At 40.7% G+C, this 20,324-nt stretch overlaps 1 protein-coding gene across 3 annotated transcripts in view; it reads right to left on the bottom strand.

Moving 5' to 3' along the window:
• LOC141055108 (erlin-1) overlaps positions 1 to 20,324 on the bottom strand; it is a 123,555-nt gene that overhangs the window by 7,862 nt on the left and 95,369 nt on the right. For all 3 annotated transcript variants that reach the window (XM_073552066.1, XM_073552065.1, XM_073552064.1), the window contains exons 6-10: positions 18,115 to 18,240; positions 17,806 to 17,883; positions 17,672 to 17,726; positions 8,223 to 8,314; positions 6,559 to 6,648 (exon numbers count right to left, since the gene is read on the bottom strand). In XM_073552066.1, the coding sequence (XP_073408167.1) occupies positions 6,559 to 6,648; positions 8,223 to 8,314; positions 17,672 to 17,726; positions 17,806 to 17,883; positions 18,115 to 18,240 (441 nt within the window). The remainder of the gene's footprint in view (positions 1 to 6,558; positions 6,649 to 8,222; positions 8,315 to 17,671; positions 17,727 to 17,805; positions 17,884 to 18,114; positions 18,241 to 20,324) is intronic.

The following is a 20,324-nucleotide window of genomic DNA, read 5'->3' as shown; positions in this document are numbered from 1 at the left end:
TCATTTGTATTCATTATAGTTTTACCGCTCGCATGTTCTATACTCTTCACAAATAAACAAGTTAGACTATAGAGAACAGTCTGCTTATTTTGGAACACAGAGCCGTGGTTTTTGCTGTATGCTGGAGTGCACAACGTGTCAACGTGTATGAAGGCAGAACAATTGTTTTACCCTGTGATTGCATGAAGGCTACCAATCAGGTGCTTGGGAGAGCTGGGTGATATGCACTCTAGTGTATTACCCAGTGCAGAACTCGCTGGCCTATCAAATCAGCAAGTGATGGCAGCAAAAAGTGTGGTGTGGGCAGAAAGGGGGATGCCCTTACCTTACTATCAGCCCATTGTTATAGACGATTCTCTGTGACACATTTGGCTGTCGAGATATTACGTGTATTCTTTGGAATGGGATGACGAGAGACAAAAACAAGGACAACTTCTGCATTAAAGAGAAGAGAGGAGACCACCTTGTGAAAAAAAGAAATCACCAAACACATGGCCTTTTAGTCTTGGAGCAGGATGAGAAACAGAGTGCGGAACGAGACAGAACAGTCACCTCTTAAAAAGAACCTGAATTTGTGGCTAAAGGACCTCTTCCAAGAAAGCTACTGTAGAGAAGCTTCCCTATGGGTGTCGGAAAGAGATAACAAGAACATGGAGGTCTGACATTACCTTACATAGGATTCTGGTCAAAAGGGGCTTCCTGGAAAAAGGTCTTGATCTCTGGAGACCAGAAATAAAATTGACAGGGTTGCGACTTGGACACAAGAGTGCCAAAATCTGTCTAAAGGTCCAAATGAAGGACAGAAAATGGAATGGATTCACACCAGAAATAAAAAGGTGACCTTCAATGTGGGATGCAACATTAAGAGGGGTTTCTCCCTTGGTTAAGATCTGGAAGACTTCATCAGCATCTATATGGTTTTAAAATAGAAGTCATCTGCCACGAGGTTCATCATGTCCACGTGCCAGGAGACGATTCCTGGACATAAATGGAGGAACTCCAATTTATCCTGGATGTACGTTTGAAAAATGTGGTGCTCCAAGGTAGACATACAATATCTGGGAGAAGATCTTGAACTAAAGAAACCTGTCAGGATCCTGACAGCGCCGGCGTACAGCCCTCGCTGAGCAGGGACTCACCAGTGCTGTAGGGGTCCCGGGGACAGTAACAGCTGGAAAGTACAGACGCACAGGACCTGAACGCTGAAGTATTAGCAAGCAGGCACGGGACCTACCGTCATGTGACCACAAGGGGGCGGGGCTTAGCGTCCTGCTTGCTAAGATGGAAGAACACTCAGAATCGGGCAAACCAGAGATCATACACAATACGGGCGAACGAGGTACAAGCAGATGGGAGGTCAGACGAAGCCAAAGGTCATACACAAGAGGACGGTGCGGTACAAAAGGGACGAGCAGAGAGCAGTCGAGTCACAAGCAGAGGGTCATACACGAGAGGACGGTGCGGTACAAGAGGGTCAGGCAGAACTCGTAACAGGGACAGGACCAGATCACAACCAAACAAGCAACAAGTTATCAGGCACAAGGCACACGTATACGAGAGATCACTTAACTCAGCCGAGGGCAGGAGTATAACTGACACCGGACCCAGGTCCAGTGAGCATTAAATAGCCGCCCTCTGCCAGAGAGAGGCAGAAACAATTAACCCCCTGTCTGACAAGGATGGGCCAAAGCAAAACCCCGTCCTGGATCATGACAAAACCACTCTTCATGCGCACAGTTGTTCTTAATGAAGATAGTCAGAAGACAAGTTGTCTATTCCAGGAATCTGGACTGCCAAAATCAGAAGACATTCTCCATCAAGTGGAAAATTTCTCCCAAGACTGGTTTGCTGCGAGTTTAGCCAGCATTAAAGAGTATATCAATGTAGAGCTGTCACTCTGAATATCAACTGGATAGCCAAACAGTCTTGCCTGTGGAACAGCAACATTTGGAGAAAGGGAGCAAATAGGAGGGCAGATTCTAAGAAGGTGATCTTCATGTCTAGGACTCTTCTGAAGAAAAGGAGAGGGAAGGGAGACATGCATCTTAAGAGTCCACATTCCAGCCAGAAGAGTACTGGGTGAAGAATCCTTGCTATGGAGGAGGCATATTTACTCCATCTAGAGCACCTGTTTCCTGGTGATGCAAACAGCTTGTTGATGATAGAGTCAAAATTTGAGTGAACAAACATGGTTATCTGCAGACCAAGTTCTCGATCCGTGATGGGGCCAATGTGAATCTTGGCCAGTTGTGGTAGAACTACTAATCACCTGGAAGGTAGAAGGACCATGACCACAGCCATGAGATTTTGAACACAGAGAGTGAGCAACAACCAAAACTGTGCAACATGAAATGCATGAGAAGGAATCTCTAGAGAAGAGCGATACAGATGTGGAAGTGGGAGTCCTGATATTTCCTAAGGACAGGAACTCGCCAGGCTCCATAGAGACTATGACTGGGTGGACAGGCAACATGCATAAAGAAAATCTGTCACCTGGCTTCTGTTACCGCATCTGAGAGCAGCATATTATAGGGGCAGAGACTCCGATTCCAATGATGTATCACTTGGTTATCAATTTATCTGCTGCAGATTTGCCAGTTATCTGAATACATAGCCTTGGATAACCCTATCCACAGTATTGAGTATACATCCCTCATAACCTGATAAAGGAAACCCAGTTTCTATGAAATGCGTTGCTGCCTAGAGTTCTTTTTTTAAAGTTTCTTGCAATATAGCTTCAGTCAAAAATTTAGCCTACGGCTTTCAGTCTGCTTTGGAATGACCAAAGGCTGTGTGTGCACGTTGAGTATTTGCTTGCAGAAATTTATGCAAGATTTCTGCATCTCTTGGCAGGAAAAACGCTCTGGCAAAAACACACGTTTTTGTATAGAAATTAAGGCTTTTTTAGCTAAATAAAGATATTTTAAAATAAATTTTTGTGATGTAATTTCTTGGTTCAACACCACCTTTTTCATGGTGATGGGATCAGAGCTTAGTATCAGTAGCTGTCATTAACACCTAAGCCCTAGGCTTAGTAATAAAAAGGTGTGAGCCTGACACCCTCATTACTAAGCCAATAAGTAAACAAACACACACACACAGTCACCAGTCTATGTAGGAGCATTAACAGAACAAACCTACATAAACTGTAACCAGACAGCAACTCTTAATTTTAAAGAAAAAAAAAAAATTGCGTGGGCTCCCGCATAGTTTTAATACCCAGCCAAGGGAAAGCCAATATTCTGGGAAAGAGCCAATAGCCATAAATGTTCCCAGGCTATTAATATCAGCTCACAGCTGTTTGCTTAGCCTTTACTGGCTAGTTTACAGGGAGACCCCAGAAAAATTTTAAATAGGGTCCCCCTATAAAATCTAACCAGCAAAGGCTAGGCAGACAGCTGCGGGCTGATATTATTAGCCTAGGAAGGGACCATGGATATTGGCCCCTCCAAGACTAAAAACAATCTCAGCCGCCCCAGAAAAGGCGCATCCATAAGATGCACCAAACCTGGTGCTTAGCCTCGCTCTTCCCACTTGCCCTGTAGCGGTCTCAAGTGGGGTTCATATTTGTGGGGTAGATGTCACCTTTGTATTGTCGGGTGACATCAAGTTCGCAGGTTAGTAATGGAGAGGCATCTGTAAGATACCTATCCATTAGTAACTCCATAGTGATATTGTATAAAAACACAGACACCCAGAATAAAGTCCTTTATTTCAAATAATGACGCAGACTCTTTTATTGAATCTTAATTAACCATACTTACTGAACGCCTAATCCCCAACTCCCTCGTCTCCTGCAAAATCACAAAAATAATAAACCACCAAAGCCAACGTCTCCTGCAACAAAAATAGAATAATAAATCACAATATTCCTCACCTGTCCGCAGATAGGATAATCCATAATGTCCCACGACGATGCTGATCACTTTGAGAGCAGTCACATTAGTGATGTGATGGCTTTCAAAGACAGCCGGTGATTCACTGACAAGGTGGTAATCGCTCCCACAGTATCACTGACCTGCCGTGAGAGTTCACCGGAGTTCATAAGCTGATCAGTTCCGGTGATCTTCCTTATGGCACCACTGCTGCCTGAGAAAGTTCTCACACAGCGGTGCCATAAGTTATAGCACCGGAGCTGATGAACGCTGGTGAACTCTCTCATGGCAGCTCAGTGATACACTGCGGGAGCGATTACCTCCTGATGTGACTGTTCTACACGTGAGATCACCGTGGAACATTAGGGATTATGTGGACTACGGCGGACAGGTGAGTATATGTTGGTTTATTATTTTACATTTTTTCTAGGAGACGAGGGCGTCGGAGATTTGGTGTTAGGGGAGTACAATGAGTTTTCATTTTTATGTGAATGTGTATGTAATTATTTTACCTTTTTTTTTTTCCCCATCAGCGGCACCTGCTGTCACTGTTACAAGCCCGATGGGAGCAGTAGTCTCATCAGCCCACGCCTGCTGACCTGCAGTAAGCTTTTTACTGCAGGTCACCGCTGGGGGTCACATTCACAGCTGGTGGGTCACGCTGACATCTTACAGCATGACCCAGCAGAACTCTGATCAACTGTCTTACCGGCGATAGTGTTGCCGCAGATAAAAACTACCATGCCGGAGTCTCCCACACTGTCAAACAGAAAACAGCGTGGGAAACATCATAGGAAGCCGGTAAACCACAAAACAAAGAAACTCAGAAAATCCGCAAACATTTTTATACCTGTATTTTTGCTGAAGATTTGACTGACACAATTGAGGTCAATGGGTGAAAAAGGCTGCAGAAACGCAAAAAGAATTGACATGCTGCAGAAAAAAAACGCACTGCAAATACTTGAGGAAAATTACTGACCATGTACACAACACCTCAGGATTGTCATTGAATTAGCTTGCATAAGGTCTCCATAGCGTTTTAGGCCCATTTCCTCGCGGAAAAAATGTTGCGAAAACGAATCAAAAACACACTGTGTGCACATATCCTTAGTTTCGTCCCAGAGTGGAGGTCAAAGGAGACTGGCAGGAAAGTGAATGTGGAGCTGCCAGGAACACAAGGGAGACGATGGAAACATGTGGTGGCACGCTGCAGGAAAGAAACATATGGGTTTTGTCCTGTAGTCCGATCAGCTAATTTAGAACGGGCGCGCTACGCCTCAAGACAAGATGTCAGGACACCCCTGATGATTCTAATCCAGATGAAACGCGTTGGATGATATGTGTGGAGATTAGGTCACTGTTATGGGCATTATACAGTATGCTGAACCTGTTCATCTCCTTTTTGTAACGAGCACAAGACAAGATAAGTACAGCGTTTTTTTGCTATAAGATTGTCATGTGAGCAGGATAATGCAATGTGTATAGGAAAGTAATACCCTGATACTTTGCTGTTCCATGGACAATGTGCAATATATGCTGTATTGATAGATAGTGCACATATATATTCTGAGACATGGTGGATAAGCTAAGGTCCAGTATACATGTCTAAAATAATATCATTAATAGAGACCTAACGCGGTAGGTGGTTCACAGCCAGTTTATTAGGTCCAGTAACTTGGCTATTTGTGTCTATGTGGTTATAATACCGTGGATATGATGGGACACATAGGCCTGTGATATACAACCAATCATTGTTCTTTGGCATAGGGCACCGAGGCGGTACAACACGGTTTGTTTTTATTTGAGCACTAGACACTATCACTTTGTGTACTTGTATCTGTCATTTATTGCAACATTCGTTGTTTTTAAAGGGCTAAATAAAAGCTATGTTTTAATATAATTTCTACCAATTTGTTACATATCTGTAGTCCGATCTGCCATCTTGACTCACTGTTACTCTTGCACGCCTGCCTCCCAGGACTTGGGGTGCATGTGGCATAGACCAATTGCTTGTAAAGCTGGAGGCTTTAGGAAGCAATTCTGTAGCAAGAGTATAACATGCAGACTTTGTTGCAAATTATAGGGGTTTATTGGGTTTAAAAAACCCATGACCAAGGTGCAGTTTGCGTTAAAATAAAAGATAAAAAATCTCTGCTTTAATTACTCTGTAGGGGTCCAGTACTTGGCATCCGCCACTGCTCTCGAAATCAGTTACATTCGCAGTGCTTTTGAGACCTCATTGTTGCAGACAATAAATAAGATATCAGGAGCAGCAGGGAAGACTATGCACTGGACCTGAGGGGTGTAATTAAGGCAGAGTTCATTTTCTTTCAAATAAACTATGCCAGTTGATAAAGGTTTTCTGAAACCAGAAACTCCCTGTAACAGTGTAATCTTTGAAAAAAAAAAATCTGGCAGAATGAATACGCATAGGAAAATCTACAGCATTTTTATTTTTCATTGGGGAAAATTTTCTATTTATGTGGGTGCCGTTTTCAAAACACATCAACATATATGAATCTGTAACTTTCTGGGCATTTTTTGTAAAGCACGTTTGCAGAAAATCTTAAACAAAATTTATTGTGCGATTCGACATGCACCTGAACTAGTTCAAGGAATTTTCATCTACAATTAAAAAAAAAAGCAAGAGCATTAAAAAAGGTAATCGGGTGATCATACTGACCTTCAATCTCAGAAATTCTTTTTTCTGTTTCTTTCTCCATTACTTTCTGCTGGAACTGGATTTTCGCCACTTGGGCAACTTTTTCTGCCTCTGTCAATAAATGGGATTTGTGAATTTTACAGCACCTCAGTACTAAGTATATGCTCCTTACCTTGGGCCAAAACAAGAGTTGAAAATTCTATAAAGTCCTCTTGATGTCCATGCATTTGTACACAGCCTTGTTCAATTTCCCAGAATTGGAAAGAACTTACATTGTAACAATTTAATCACTTTGATACCACGGTCGATCGCAAACACATCAAACCGAGTGAGAGAAGGCTTCCTCTCTCATCCCAATGGTGCCCCATGACTGCCATTAAAAGCAATCTGTCACTAGAAAAAACGTTAATAACCTGCAGATATGGAGTTAACCTGCAGGTTAATAGTGTTCTGAACCTGCCTGGAGCCTGAGCTTAGCCAAACGCTGCATGGAGAAAAGGAACTTTATACCCCTGCATCGTTACAGTTTCAGTCACCGCTCTGACCGCCGGCTATAATGTAACGGCACCTCCGGCACTGACTGCAGCCGGCCCAAATTCCGAGCCAGTGTCAGTCAGGGCCAGGGGCGCAGTTACAGCTCTGAGGTGACTGAATCTGCACCTGAGCTGTTCCCGTGGACCCTTTGATATGTGCCTATTAGACAATGCCAATAGGTCATCTGTCAGATGCAAACAGCGCTGTTTTGAACACTATGTATTTTAAGAAAAAATCAAAAATAAACTTTCAACAGATGTAAAAAAAAAAAAAAAAAAAGTGACTGTAGTTGGAATGACCAAAACAATGTGGTTTTTGTACACCACCCAATGAATGGAAGAAAGATCTAACCTATTTTACGCTTATGTTGTAAACAAAAAAAAATAAGTTACTAATAAATTGGCATCTAGTGAACACTATTGAAGTGTACCTCATAAAGCGATATTCCAGATAAATGCTTGAATAATGAAAACATATTGCAAACACAGTAATTTACAGCAGATACTCGGTTCACAGTAAAATTTACTGCTGGAATGCTGGTCTTTTATTTTTAGCTAGTGTTTGAATACTACACAATCGAAAGGTGCTTCTCACAAAATTAGAATATCATCAAAAAGTTAATTTATTTCAGTTCTCCAAGGCTGCGGTTATCCTCATTGCTTGGGCTCCTTTTTCTAACACACTTTTTCCTTCCACTCAACTTTCTATTAATATACTTGGATACAGTGCTCTGTGAACAGCCAGCTTCTTTAGCGTTGACCTTTTGTGGCTTACCCTCCTTGGGAAGAGTGTCAATGACTGCCTTCTGGACATCTCCCAAGTCAGCAGTCTTCCCCATGATTGTGGAGCCTACTGAAAAAGACTAAGGGACCTTTTTAAATGCTTAGGAAGCCTTTGCAGGTGTTTTTTGTTAATTCTAATTTACTGAGATAACGACTTTTGGGTTTTCATTGGTTTTAAGCCATAATCATCAACATTAACAGAAATAAACACTTGAAATAGATCACTCTGTTTGTAATGACTCTATAATATATGAGTTTCACTTTTTGTATTGAAGAACTGAAATAAATTCACTTTTTGATGATATTCTAATTTTGCGAGAAGTACCTGTATAATGTATCGTAATGTTTTGTGCAAGTAGTAACATTTACCTATTACAGCTTTTTTCCTCTCAGTCTCTGCTTCTTTCTCCACTACTTTTTGCCTCTGAGCTGCTATTAGGAGCTTAGTCTTTTCACCCTCCCTTTTAAAAAAAAGAAGAAAAACACATAGAAGTCACACACAGTTTATATAACTGGGTCTAGTATAACCCTCTTCAGTGTGAACTGCACAGTACTTTGTTTTGGTTATACTTTACACTGGTTCTTGATGTAACAGCTGTAGAAATTGTTCCAAAGTAAACAATAATGTGACAGATACAATATAAGAGCATTACCAGACATCTCATGCAAATGCCACATATTGGAAACTACAGTATTTGTAAATGATATGCAGAAAACATGACATTTTAAAAGGGAATGTATCATTACACATCTTAAATGGATTGTCCAGTCTCATAAGAAAAGTCTGTAATCACTGACAAATTGTGACAGCAAAACCTAAGGAATGGGCCAGCATGCCTGTTCATATAAGTGCATTATATAGATGCACATTCACACTGTGGCCATTAACAGACAAAACCTAGGATAAATAAAAAGAAATAGTACATGCAAATAGCATAGGCTACTTAGTTACCACTATTTTGATCAAAAGACCATAAAAGCCATCCTACCGCAACAAGGTGTACCCAATCAATATGGCCCTAATTCTTTACCTTAGGTTTTGTCTTTGAAAATGGACACCGGGTGAATTTGCACCTACATATTGCATGTATATCAACATATGTTGCCGCAAATTTCTTGGTTTTGCCTTCGCTTTTTGTAATTTGCAAAGAAGCATATTTCACCCTTTTCAAGTGTGCTCCTCGACTGTATAGCTTTCCATGGGCAAATGCAAAACAATCAGGTCTGCGTCCTGCGCTGCCCCCATCTATTTTAAGGTGAACTATCAGAGTTATGGTCCATCGTGAATTAATATACCTTGTTGGGGTGGGATGGATTTTACACTTTTTTGATCAAAGCAATGCCAAACAAGTCCCTTATTATTTACATGTACTATTTATTTACTTACTGCAGGGTATTTGCTCATTTTTTTTACGTTTCGTCAATTCGTGACAATATGTAATAATAAAACTGGCATAATTCACTTGTATGCCACATGCGAGTGGGAGCTCATGTGACCACATGTATGTAATTTACATACTTGAGGTCATGTACTGACTAGACACATCTGGCTTTTTGAATCGAGAAGCCATCTGAGTCTAGCATATGACCGCTGTGAAAATCTGAGGTTGGGGATTAATGATGCAAATAGTTTTATTTCTTCGGTCCAAGGTCTGACAGCAACTCCAGGCAGAAAGCCACTATGAGAGGGTGCCAGTCCATAAGATCCCAACTCGGAACTGGCAATTCCACTGCCTCCATACCCGGCGATACCCACCGTCTCCCAACTTTTGGTTGGCCCACAGCTTTTGTATCTCCAGACAGTATAGTCTGCAGTCAAAGCCTATGCTCCACTAACGTAGCACATGTATCCAGCTCCAGCCATTAACTACCCCCCCTGTTTCCGAATCAATTACCTAAATACTCCAAGCCACCCCTAACCACATCCAGACCATCACCTAGGACTGGATGTGAGAACCCCTGTGGTGACAGCTTCACTAGGTCTACCATCCCCATCCACATAATGGGATTAGTGACTGGGAGAACAATGGCTTAATAATTGAGGACCCTGAGAAACTAACAAGAGTAATGGAATGATTGCTTTACCTGATTACCAATCCTGTGTCTGGCCTTAAGATCCAGCCCTCAAGCTTTCCTTCGCTAAAGCCCCCGTTACACATAGCGATATCGCTGTAACGTCACCGATTTTGTGACGTAGCAGCGATATTGCTAGCGATATCGCTATGTCTGATACTTACCTCCGACCGGCTCCCCCGCTGCTCATCGCTGGTCGCGCGAGAACGTCCTGGACCATTTCTCGTCGGGCGCTTCCTGTGGCGCCGACGAGCGACGCGTGGACGCGGGTGGGAGGACGTCAGGATCGCCGAGTCTGACAGGTAAGTAGCGACCCCCGACCCCTGCTATGTCGCTGGTGATATCTGCCTGCGTGGCAGCTCACTAGCGACCACTTAGCGATGCACCAGCGATCCATATCGTTGTCGGGATCGCTGGTGCATCGCTAAGTGTAACGGTACCCTTGCGGTCACTGAATGATGTACAATAATAAATTATATTGTGGTACTGTGTTAGCCAGAAAAATTGATGTGAATACTTTTCCGCCCAATGATGACAAAAGTATTCTCAGGGTGATACCTTTATTGGCTAACTAGAAAATAATATGTTTGCAAGCTTTCAGAGAACAGAGGCTCCTTAAGGCGAGATAACAAATGGATTAATAAGAAAAAACACAACATTTAAGGGATACTACAGTAGGACATTTGTTCATTAGGTGGCACGGTGCTCAGTGGATAGCACTGCAGCCTTGCAGCGCTGGGGTCCCGGGTTCAAATCCCACCAAGGACAACATCTGCAAGGAGTTTGTATGTTCTCCCCGTATTTGCGTGGGTTTCCTCCCACATTCCAAAGACATACTGATAGGAAATTTAGATTGTGAGCCCCAATGGGGGAAAGTGACGACAATGTGTGCAAACTGTAAAGCACTGCGGAATATGTTAGCGCTATATAAAAAATAAAGATTATTATTAGGTGGGAGGTGTGATGCCTCCTAAAGATAAGTCAAGGAAATCGAATTACAATTTTCTTACAAATGGAGGGGCAGTTGGAATTATGTTCTTAGTTATCTGGAGTCCTTCTGGTGGAAGTGTGAACTGTGTCCATGTAGCGAGTCATAAATCCAGGTGTTAAGTTGAATCATAGAATCGTAGAGTTGGGAGGGACCTCATGGGCCATCTGGTCCAACCCCCTGCTCAAAGCAGGATTCGCTAAATTATCCCAGACAGATGTCTGTCCAGCCTTTGCTTGAAGACTTCTACTGAAGGAGAACGCACCACCTCTCGTGGCAGCCTGTTCCACTCATTGATCACTCTGTCAAAAAGTTTTTTCTAATATCTAATCTATGTCTCCTCCCATTCAGTTTCATCCCATTGCTTCTAGTCTTTCCTTGTGCAAATGAGAATAAAGATGATCCTTCTACAATGTGACAGCCCTTGAGATATTTGTAGACAGCTATTAAGTCTCCTCTCAGTCTTCTCTTCTGCAAGCGAAACATTCCCAAATCCTTAACCTATCCTCATAAGACAGGGTTTGCAGACAGGTCACCATTCTGGTCGCTCTTTTCTGAACTTGCTCCAGTTTGTTGATGTCTTTTTTAAAATGTGTTGCCCAAAACTGGACACAGTATTCCAGATTAGGTCTGACCAAAGAGGAGCAAAGGGCAATAATGACTTCACGTGATCTAGACTGTATGCTTCTGTTAATACATCCTAGAATTGCATTTGCCTTTTTTGCTGCTGCATCACACTGTTGACTCATATTCAGTCTGTGATCTATTAGTATACCCAAGTTATTTTTCACATGTGCTGTTGCTTAGTCCTATTCCTCCCATTCTGTATATGCTTTTTTCATTTTTATTGCCCAGATGTAGTACTTTGCATTTTTCCCTGTTAAAAACCATTATGCTAGTTGCTGCTCACTGCTCCAGTTTATTTATATCTTTTTGAATCCTCTCTCTCTCTTCTCTAGTATTAGCTATCCCTCCTAGCTTTGTGTCATCAGCAAATTTAATCAGTTTACCCTCAATTCCTTCATCTAAATCGTTAATAAAGATGTTGAACAATACAGGGCCCAGAACAGAGGCCTGTGGTATCCCACTTGAGACATTCTTCCAACTGGATGTGCAGACATTTACGACCACTCTTTGGGTCCGATCACTAAGCCAGTTATGAATCCATTTAACAGTTGCCTTGTCCATTCCATTCTTAGCCATTTTTTCAATAAGGATTGAGTGAGATACTTTGTCAAATGCTTTGCTGAAGTCAAGATATACTATATCTACAGCATTTCCATGATCCACCCAATCAGTGATTCTGTCATAGAAGGAAATTAAGTTAGTCTGACATGACATATTAGTTACAAACCCATGCTGACTCTGTTTAGTCACTTCATTCTTATCCAGGTACTTGCGTACATGTTGTTTAATAATTTGTTTAAAGATCTTTCCTGGTATGGAAGTCAGACTCACTGGCCTATAGTTGCCTGGGTCCACCTTCTTCACCTTTTTGAAGATAGGAACAACATTTGCTCTTCTCCAGTCTTCTGGGACTTCTCCTGTTCTCCAAGAATTTTCAAAGATTATGGAGAGGGGTTCAAAAATTTCTTCTGCTATCTCCTTCAGTACTCTGGGGTGTAATTCATATGGACCTGGAAACTTGAATTCATTTAGGTTAACTGTTTCCTCACTATCTTTCTGTTTATAGATATCCTGGATTCTTCTATTTCCTTAATAGGACAGTGAAGAACAGTTGATGTTACATTTCCTTTCTGAGAGAAAACAGATGCAAAATAGGAATTTAAAAGTTCGGCCTTCTCAACATCCTGTCTTACCATTTCGTCATTTTCATCCTGTAAAAATCCTATAGCATCTCTGACTTTTCTTTCTTCCTTTTTAGCATGTGCTTAAGTTTTGTGCTCATCCATCCTGGTTTCCTTAAATGCTTCCTATTCTTCCCTCTTTTCGGAATTGTTAACAATTGTGCTTTGAGAATTTCATTTTTCAAGATTTCCCATCCTTCCTGGACATTTTTGTCCTTATGGATATCCAGCCATTGGATCTCTCCAATTCTCTTTCCGAATCCCTTAAAATCTGCCTTTCTGAATTCTAACCTTGACGTCTGAGTCTTCACAGGTCTTTCTCCTCTAGTTATCCAAAATTCTAAAATAGCATGGTCGCTACCTCCTAGGGTCCCAGCCACTTTTACCTCTTCAACCATTTCCTCCCTGTTTATAAGGATTAGATCCAAGTTTGCAGTTCCCCTTGTTTTCTCCCCTACCTTTTGGAAGATAAAGTTGTCATCAAGAGAGGATAAGAATTTCCTTGACCTGTTAGTTTTGCCTGAGATTCCCGACAAATGTCAGGATAGTTGAAATCTCCCATGACAACTATGTCATTTTTTGGAGAACTTGGCCATTTGATGCATAAAGAGTTCATCCATATCTTCGGCTTGCACAGGCGGCCTGTAGTAAATGCCTACAATGGTGTCCTTTCCATTGTTCTGTCATTGTATTCTTACCCAGATTCCACAGAACTCCCAGTCTCTGTAGCTTGGATCTCTGTGCAGATATACGTGCTTCTAACATACAATGTGACACCACCTCCTCATTTATCAAGTCTGTTTCTAGCAAATAAGTTGTATCCTTCTAGCCTTGTATTCCAACCATGTGCATTGTCCCACCAAGTTTCAGTGATTCCAATGACATCATATTTCTTTTCCTGCGTTAGTAGTTCCAATTCTCCTTGTTTGTTGCCCATGCTTTGTGCATTAGTATAGAAACATTTTAGTTAGTGATTGGTTTCTCTTTCTCCAATATTTTTATTATTTAGATTCTTTTGTCTTTGTTCTTCCTTTCTACTTCTAATAGCAGAGTTCTCAATACCATTTTTCAGGTGTATGGCTTTTTCTGGCCTTTTGCTTCCCTTCCCACATTGAGTCCTAGTGTCAAAGTATTGAACATCCTTATAAGTTTTTGCATGGTTTCCCCAATATAGATAGCTCCAGGGCACCTTGTGCATTGTGCATGATGTACACCACATTGGAGGATGTATATGAAAAGGAACCCATTACCTTATAGTCCTGATTTGTGTTTGGTACGCGGACTATATTTGTTGGTAATATGTGGGTACAAGTTTTGCATTTTTTATTGTTACATGGGAATATGACAGTCATTGACGGTGATGAGAGGACACTTCTGACAAGGAGATTCCTTAAGTTAGGACGCTGTTTGTAGGAGAGAAGTGGTAGTTCTGGGAACATGCCTTTCAATTTGTGGTCTCTGTGGAATATGGGTTGGAGATCAGCACCAATTTTCCTTAGGATGCTCATGTGGGGGTTGTATGTGACCACAAGAGGTACTCTGTGGTTGTCCTCTCTGTTTGTAATCCAGGAGGCTGCTTCTTGGGATTCTTGGATTAAAAACACATGTGACATGCACACATATGAACAAGTTGGTAGGACAATGTTCACACCACCCACTGACTCAAAGACAAAAAGAGAGCACAGAATGACAAATGTGCAGAAATATCCTGCAGTAAAACATAACAGTAGTCAGCAAGTGCTGATAAAAAGATGATAAATACAGGGTATTTAGTCGATACGTTTTTTTGCAAAAAAATTTATACCAAGCTGCTCCACCCCGTCAAGGTAACCCCTATTGAAGCAGTCCCTATCTAATGTATTTAAAACCTGAACATGTGAACAGTGTCTAAATCAACAGGATGAAGACAGGCGCTTCCTAGTATGGGCACGTGGTGTAAGCCAGCTCTTTATGTGACATAAACCCCGCCATGGGCGGTTGAAACTTACCGCACCAGGACGAACTGTGCATGTCATGCCTTTGAACTGTCACTGCGTGTAAACACGCAGTGACAGTTCAATTCCGACAGCTGTCTATGACAGCTGTCAAAAATGACGATGAATGAACTCATGGAGATCAACATCCAACACTGCGGAGACACCATCACATGTTTCTCAACCCAGTGATTCTAGAGCAATGCCCCCATACCTTATGGGAAATATGCAAAAACATGCAAAACACAAGCCGCAGAGACACCATCACGTGTTTCTCAACGCAAGCAATGACTAGCCAGGTCTTTCCCCGGGAAGGAACAACCACGGGAAGGGCAGTCTCCAATGAAGGAAACCACCTATGCCAAAACATGGTATCCATCCACAGACAGCTGTTTCGGGGTATTGCCCCTCATCAGTGTGGAGTAGGAAACTGGCTAGTAGGAGCAATGCCTGGTAAAAGACTGTGAAAAATGAGGATGAATGAACTCATGGAGAACAACATCCAACACTGCGGAGACACCATCACATGTTTCTCAACGCAGTGATTCTAGAGCAATGCCCCTATCCCTTATGGGAAATATGAAAAAACATGCAAAACACAAGCCGCGGAGACACCATCACATGTTTCTCAACGCAAGCAATGACTAGCCAGGTCTGTGCCATGATGACCTGGGAGTTGTCATGACAACCTCCGAGTCATTCAGCTACAGTAAGCCACTGAGACCATGCTCAGAGCATGGTGTCAGCAGCTTTCTCCATAGGGTATAATACATTACAATGCTGGAGCATTGCCATGTTCTATACCTGAAATGAAAGTGAAAGTCTCAAAGGGACTAGGTAAAAAAAAATATTTTTTTTATAAATATGTAAAAAAAAATAAATATTAAAAAAATCCCCTAAAAATACACATTTTTATTCAAATAATAAAATAAACAAAAAAAAAATGCATGTTTGGTATCGCCATGTCCGTAAAAATCCTATCTATAGAAGTGTCACCCTAGTTAACCCCTTCAGCGAATGCCATAAAAAAAAAAAACACAAAAAAGTAGCACATTATACTGTTTCCAAGCGGTATCATCATTCCGTTTGGAAAAAGAGCAATGACACGCGATCATAAAGATGGATATAAATAAACATGGTACCGCTGAAAACTTGTCTTGTTCCACAAAAACAAGCTGCCATACAGCTCCATCAGCGGAAAAATAAACAAGTTATCGCTCGCAGAATCAAATGATGCAAAAATAATTATTTTTTCTATAAAATAATTTATTGTGTAAGAAACACCGAAACATAAAAAAAAGATATAAATGAGGTATCGCTGTAATTGTAGTGACCCGAAGAATAAAGCTGCCTTATCAATTTTACCACACGCGAAACGGAGAAGAAAAAAAAAAAAAAAAAAAAACAACAATTCCTGAATTGCTGACTTTTGTTCATCCTGCCGCCACAAAAATCAGAATAGAAAGCGATCAAAAAACGCTAAGTGCCTGAAAATGATGCCAATAAAAACGTCAGCTCGTCCCGCAAAAAACAAGCCCACACATGACTTTATCGGCCGAACTATGGAAAAATTATAGCTCTCAAAATATGGCGATGCAAAAATTTCTCACAAAAAATTCTTAAAAAAAAAAAGCATCTTTTAGTGTGTGACAGAAGATGAAAAAAGGTATAAATCTGGTATCGCTGTAATCGCACCGACCCAAAAATAAAGTCGCCTAATCACTAATACCGCACGAGAAACGGCGTAAAAAATAAAACCAGTTCTTCACCTTTTGTGGATTTGTGCATTCTGCCTCCCAAGGATCGCAGTAAGGCGATCACAGTGGTCCCCCCCCCCACAGCGTACTCAGGACAAAATGCACAACAACTTTGGGGGTCTAATATCTCCTGCTACCCTTGTGAAAATAAAAATTAGGGGGCAAAAAGATCATTTTGGGGGGAATCAGCAGGATACGCTTAAGCATTCCAGAGTTATAAACACAAAGTAACAGTGGTCAGATTTCAAAATTAAGGCCTGGTCATAACCTACAAATTGGCTTGGTCCTTAAGGGGTTAAACTGACAAGTAAGCAAATCAATAATAAACACAGAACAATAAGATTGACATAACCGATGCTCCATGATGGAAAGTCTGCATCTCTGAGAGCCGTGGACTCTGCTCTATGTTCATTGGTCCAATAGTCTTTAGTACGTGGATAGCTCCAACTATGGGGTGCAACGTTAGTCCACCTCCACGTGGTGCACCCTGGGTAACGCTAAAGGACTAACACTCTTGAAGACCAAACATACTACATCTAGATCTCTTGGCCAATATATTTTACATTGTATTTGATAATCAAGCTCCAACCATAAATATGTGAAAATCTCATACATGTAGCCATAAGCCTCCTTTAATTTTAGTTTTGATTTTTTTTTTCCCCCTTAATTTTAATGTGATCAATAAAAGAAATCAGAACGGCTGCTTTCACACTATCTAGTAGAGAACACACTGGGCACCAATTCCTCTTTTCAGATTTTTACTTTTCAGCTTTGTTATTTATAGAGGGAGTCAGAAGAGTAATTTTAGTATTATTATACAGGAGATGATAGATCTATATGTACTGCAGGACTCTACATGCTTCTTTAACACCATTCTATGGAAAAAGATCTGTAGTCCATCTCTTCCAGGAAAATGTATTAGTCCATTTTGGAATCTGCACCGCAGGCTCCATTCCGAGGTTCTGATGAAAATGATGATAAAAATAGGGTAACATATTACTGTTTCATCTGGTAAAATGTCTGACACAGTGGAAACACTAGACAGATTTATTACAGTTAAGACTGTCGGGCACCGCTGGTTTCTGACGGCATCTGTGACTTCAGGGATTGTTTTTTTCTTAATTACAGTACTTAAACTATTGAAGCAAAACCCATCCTTAGTAGCACATTAAAAGTTCCTCAAGTCTCATGCATCCTACATATGAGGCTTGTAACTTACATTAATTCAAAGTTTCTTCGAATAGCTTCGGGAATTTTTGGCTTTGTAACACGTACTGCCTGAAAAGAAATTTGTTAGTACTGATATTGAATTGTGAATATCCTAGACAATTATTAGATGTTCACAACCAAAACTTGCCTGTATTGTGAGTCCAGGAGCCATGAAATTAAGTTCTTTCTGAAGGGATAGTTTCAGGTTTTCATCTATCTGATCTGTACAAATATTAGAAAATCTTGAATGTAGAACAATTGAATTTCTTGAAGTAGTAACCATAGCATCTGAATTGTTGGCACACACTGCATGGAAAGCAGGGTAACCAATATGTGGGAACTATACAGTAAATGTGATAAAAAATATATAAATAATGGTTAATTAAATGCTTTTTACATTTTCATTCCATTATTTTTTTTTTCAACCAATATTTATAATTGCATAATACTCACCAAACAGTTCAATGTACACTTCCTGCAGGGTGTGTGCACTGCAGAACTGATTCAGCTCATGGTGGATCTTGTTGAAGATTAAAGTCTTGTCATAATCTGCTGTGTAGTTCCTTACAACATCATATACTGCAGAGAAAGTTATAGGTCTGATTACTGGACACACAAGATAGAGACACATGGCAAACATCTGAATCCTTGTCTGGTTTATAGCTTCGGCTGCATCCTGGGTTACCAACCGTCCTGAAGTTCCAGGACAGGCCGTAAAAACATAGCATTTTCTGCCCTGTCCGGAAAGTTTTTTTTAAAGGTGTTCATGATTTTTTTAAGACAAAGAAACTTATACAGGTTCTTTAGACTGTAATTATCAGTTTACAGTGACTGTAACTAATGTCTTCATATCAGAAATATGGGCTGTAGATATTTATCACTTCTAGTCATAAAGATTTGTTATGGCTTTCCAATTTGTCAGTTAAAAAAAAAGGTTGTCTGTTCTTGATTTTTTCATAAACTGTTCAGAAAAAAAAGTAAAGATGGCAACCTGGTCCATGTGGTGTGGAATAGGTTACCCCAAAACTACACAGAAATCAGGAGCAGTTTATAATTTGTCTACATAGCGCTACAATAGTGAGGATAGTAACAGATTACATGCTCACCCTGGTCACTTGCGCAAGCAGACATAGTGTTAACCCCTTAGTGACAGAGCCAGTTTTGACCTTATGACCTGGCCAAATGTTTTCATTCTGACCAGTGTCACTTTATGAGGTTATAGCTCTGGAACACTTCAATGGATCCCATTGATTCTCAGAATGCTTTTTATTCCATGACATATTGTACTTCATGATAGTGATAAAATTTCTTCTATATAACTTGGGTTTTTGTGTGAAAATATTGGAAATTTGGGGAAAAATTTGAACATTTTGTAATTTTTAAACTTTTAATTCTTATGCCCTTAAATCAGAGAATTATATCACAAAAAATAGTTAATAAATAACATTTCCTAAATGTCTACTTTACATCAGCACAATTTTTGAAACATTTTTTGTGTTGGGAAAGTAGACCAGCGGTTTCTCACTGTTACAACAAAAAATACAAAACCATTTTTAGGGACCACCTCACATATGAAGTGACTTTGAGGGGTCTATATATGATAGAAAATACCCAAACGTGACACCATTCTACAAACTGAAAATCCCCCCCCCCCCCCGACAACGCCTCAACTCCCCCAGGGTAGTCAAAACCACTTTCAAGAAGTTTATTAACCCTTCCAGGTTTCACAAGAGCTAAAGCAATGTGGAAGGAAAAGATGAACATTTAACTTTTTTTCGCAAAAATTTTACTTAAGCGCCAAATTTGTTATTTTCACAAAGGTAACAGGAGAAAATGGACCCTAAAATTTCTTGTGCCATCCACAGATACCCCATATGTGGACGAAATACACCCACGGCAGGGCTCGGAAGGGAAGGAGCACCGTTTGACTTTTTATACGCAAAAACGGCTGGAATCGAGAGCAGACACCATGTCACGTTTAGAGAGCCCCTGATGTGCCTAAACAGTGGAAATCCCCCACAAGTGACACCATTTTGGAAACTAGACACCTTAGGGAACTTATCTAGATGTGTCATGAGCACCTGGAACTCCCCACCGCGGTACTTGACAGAAGTTTATAATGTAAAGCAGTGAAAATAAAAAAAAATAAATAAAATTAACAAATCACATTCTACCAACAAATATGTACTTTTAGCCCAATTTTTTTTATTTTCATAAGGGTAACAGGAGAAAATGGACCCAGAAATTTGTTTTGCAATTTCCCCTGAGTATGCCAATACCCATAAGTGGAGAAAAACCACAGTTTGGGCACACAGCAGGACTCGGAAAGGAAAGGGTGACATTTTCAAACACAGACTTTGAAGGACTGGTATGCGGCCGTCATGTTCTGTTTGCAGAGCCCCTGTTGTGCCTAAACAGTCAAAAAAAAAAAAAAAACCACAAGTGACCCCATTTTGGAAACTACACTCCTCAAGGATTTTATCCAGGGGTACAGTGAGCATTTAGAACTTACAGGTACTACAGAGAATTTGAGAAGATTAGGTGGTCATATTGAAAATTTTCACTTTTTTTTTTTTTTTTTTAATTGAAAATGTTGTTTTAGCCTCAAATTTGTAATTTTCACAATAGAAACAAAGGAGAAAACAGACCCCATAATTTGTTGC

This window comes from Dendrobates tinctorius, unplaced genomic scaffold (assembly GCF_039654945.1).
Source record: "Dendrobates tinctorius isolate UK_male_01 unplaced genomic scaffold, ASM3965494v1 ptg000184l, whole genome shotgun sequence".
Taxonomy (NCBI): domain Eukaryota; kingdom Metazoa; phylum Chordata; class Amphibia; order Anura; family Dendrobatidae; genus Dendrobates; species Dendrobates tinctorius.
This window is presented reverse-complemented; position numbering and strand designations above follow the sequence as displayed.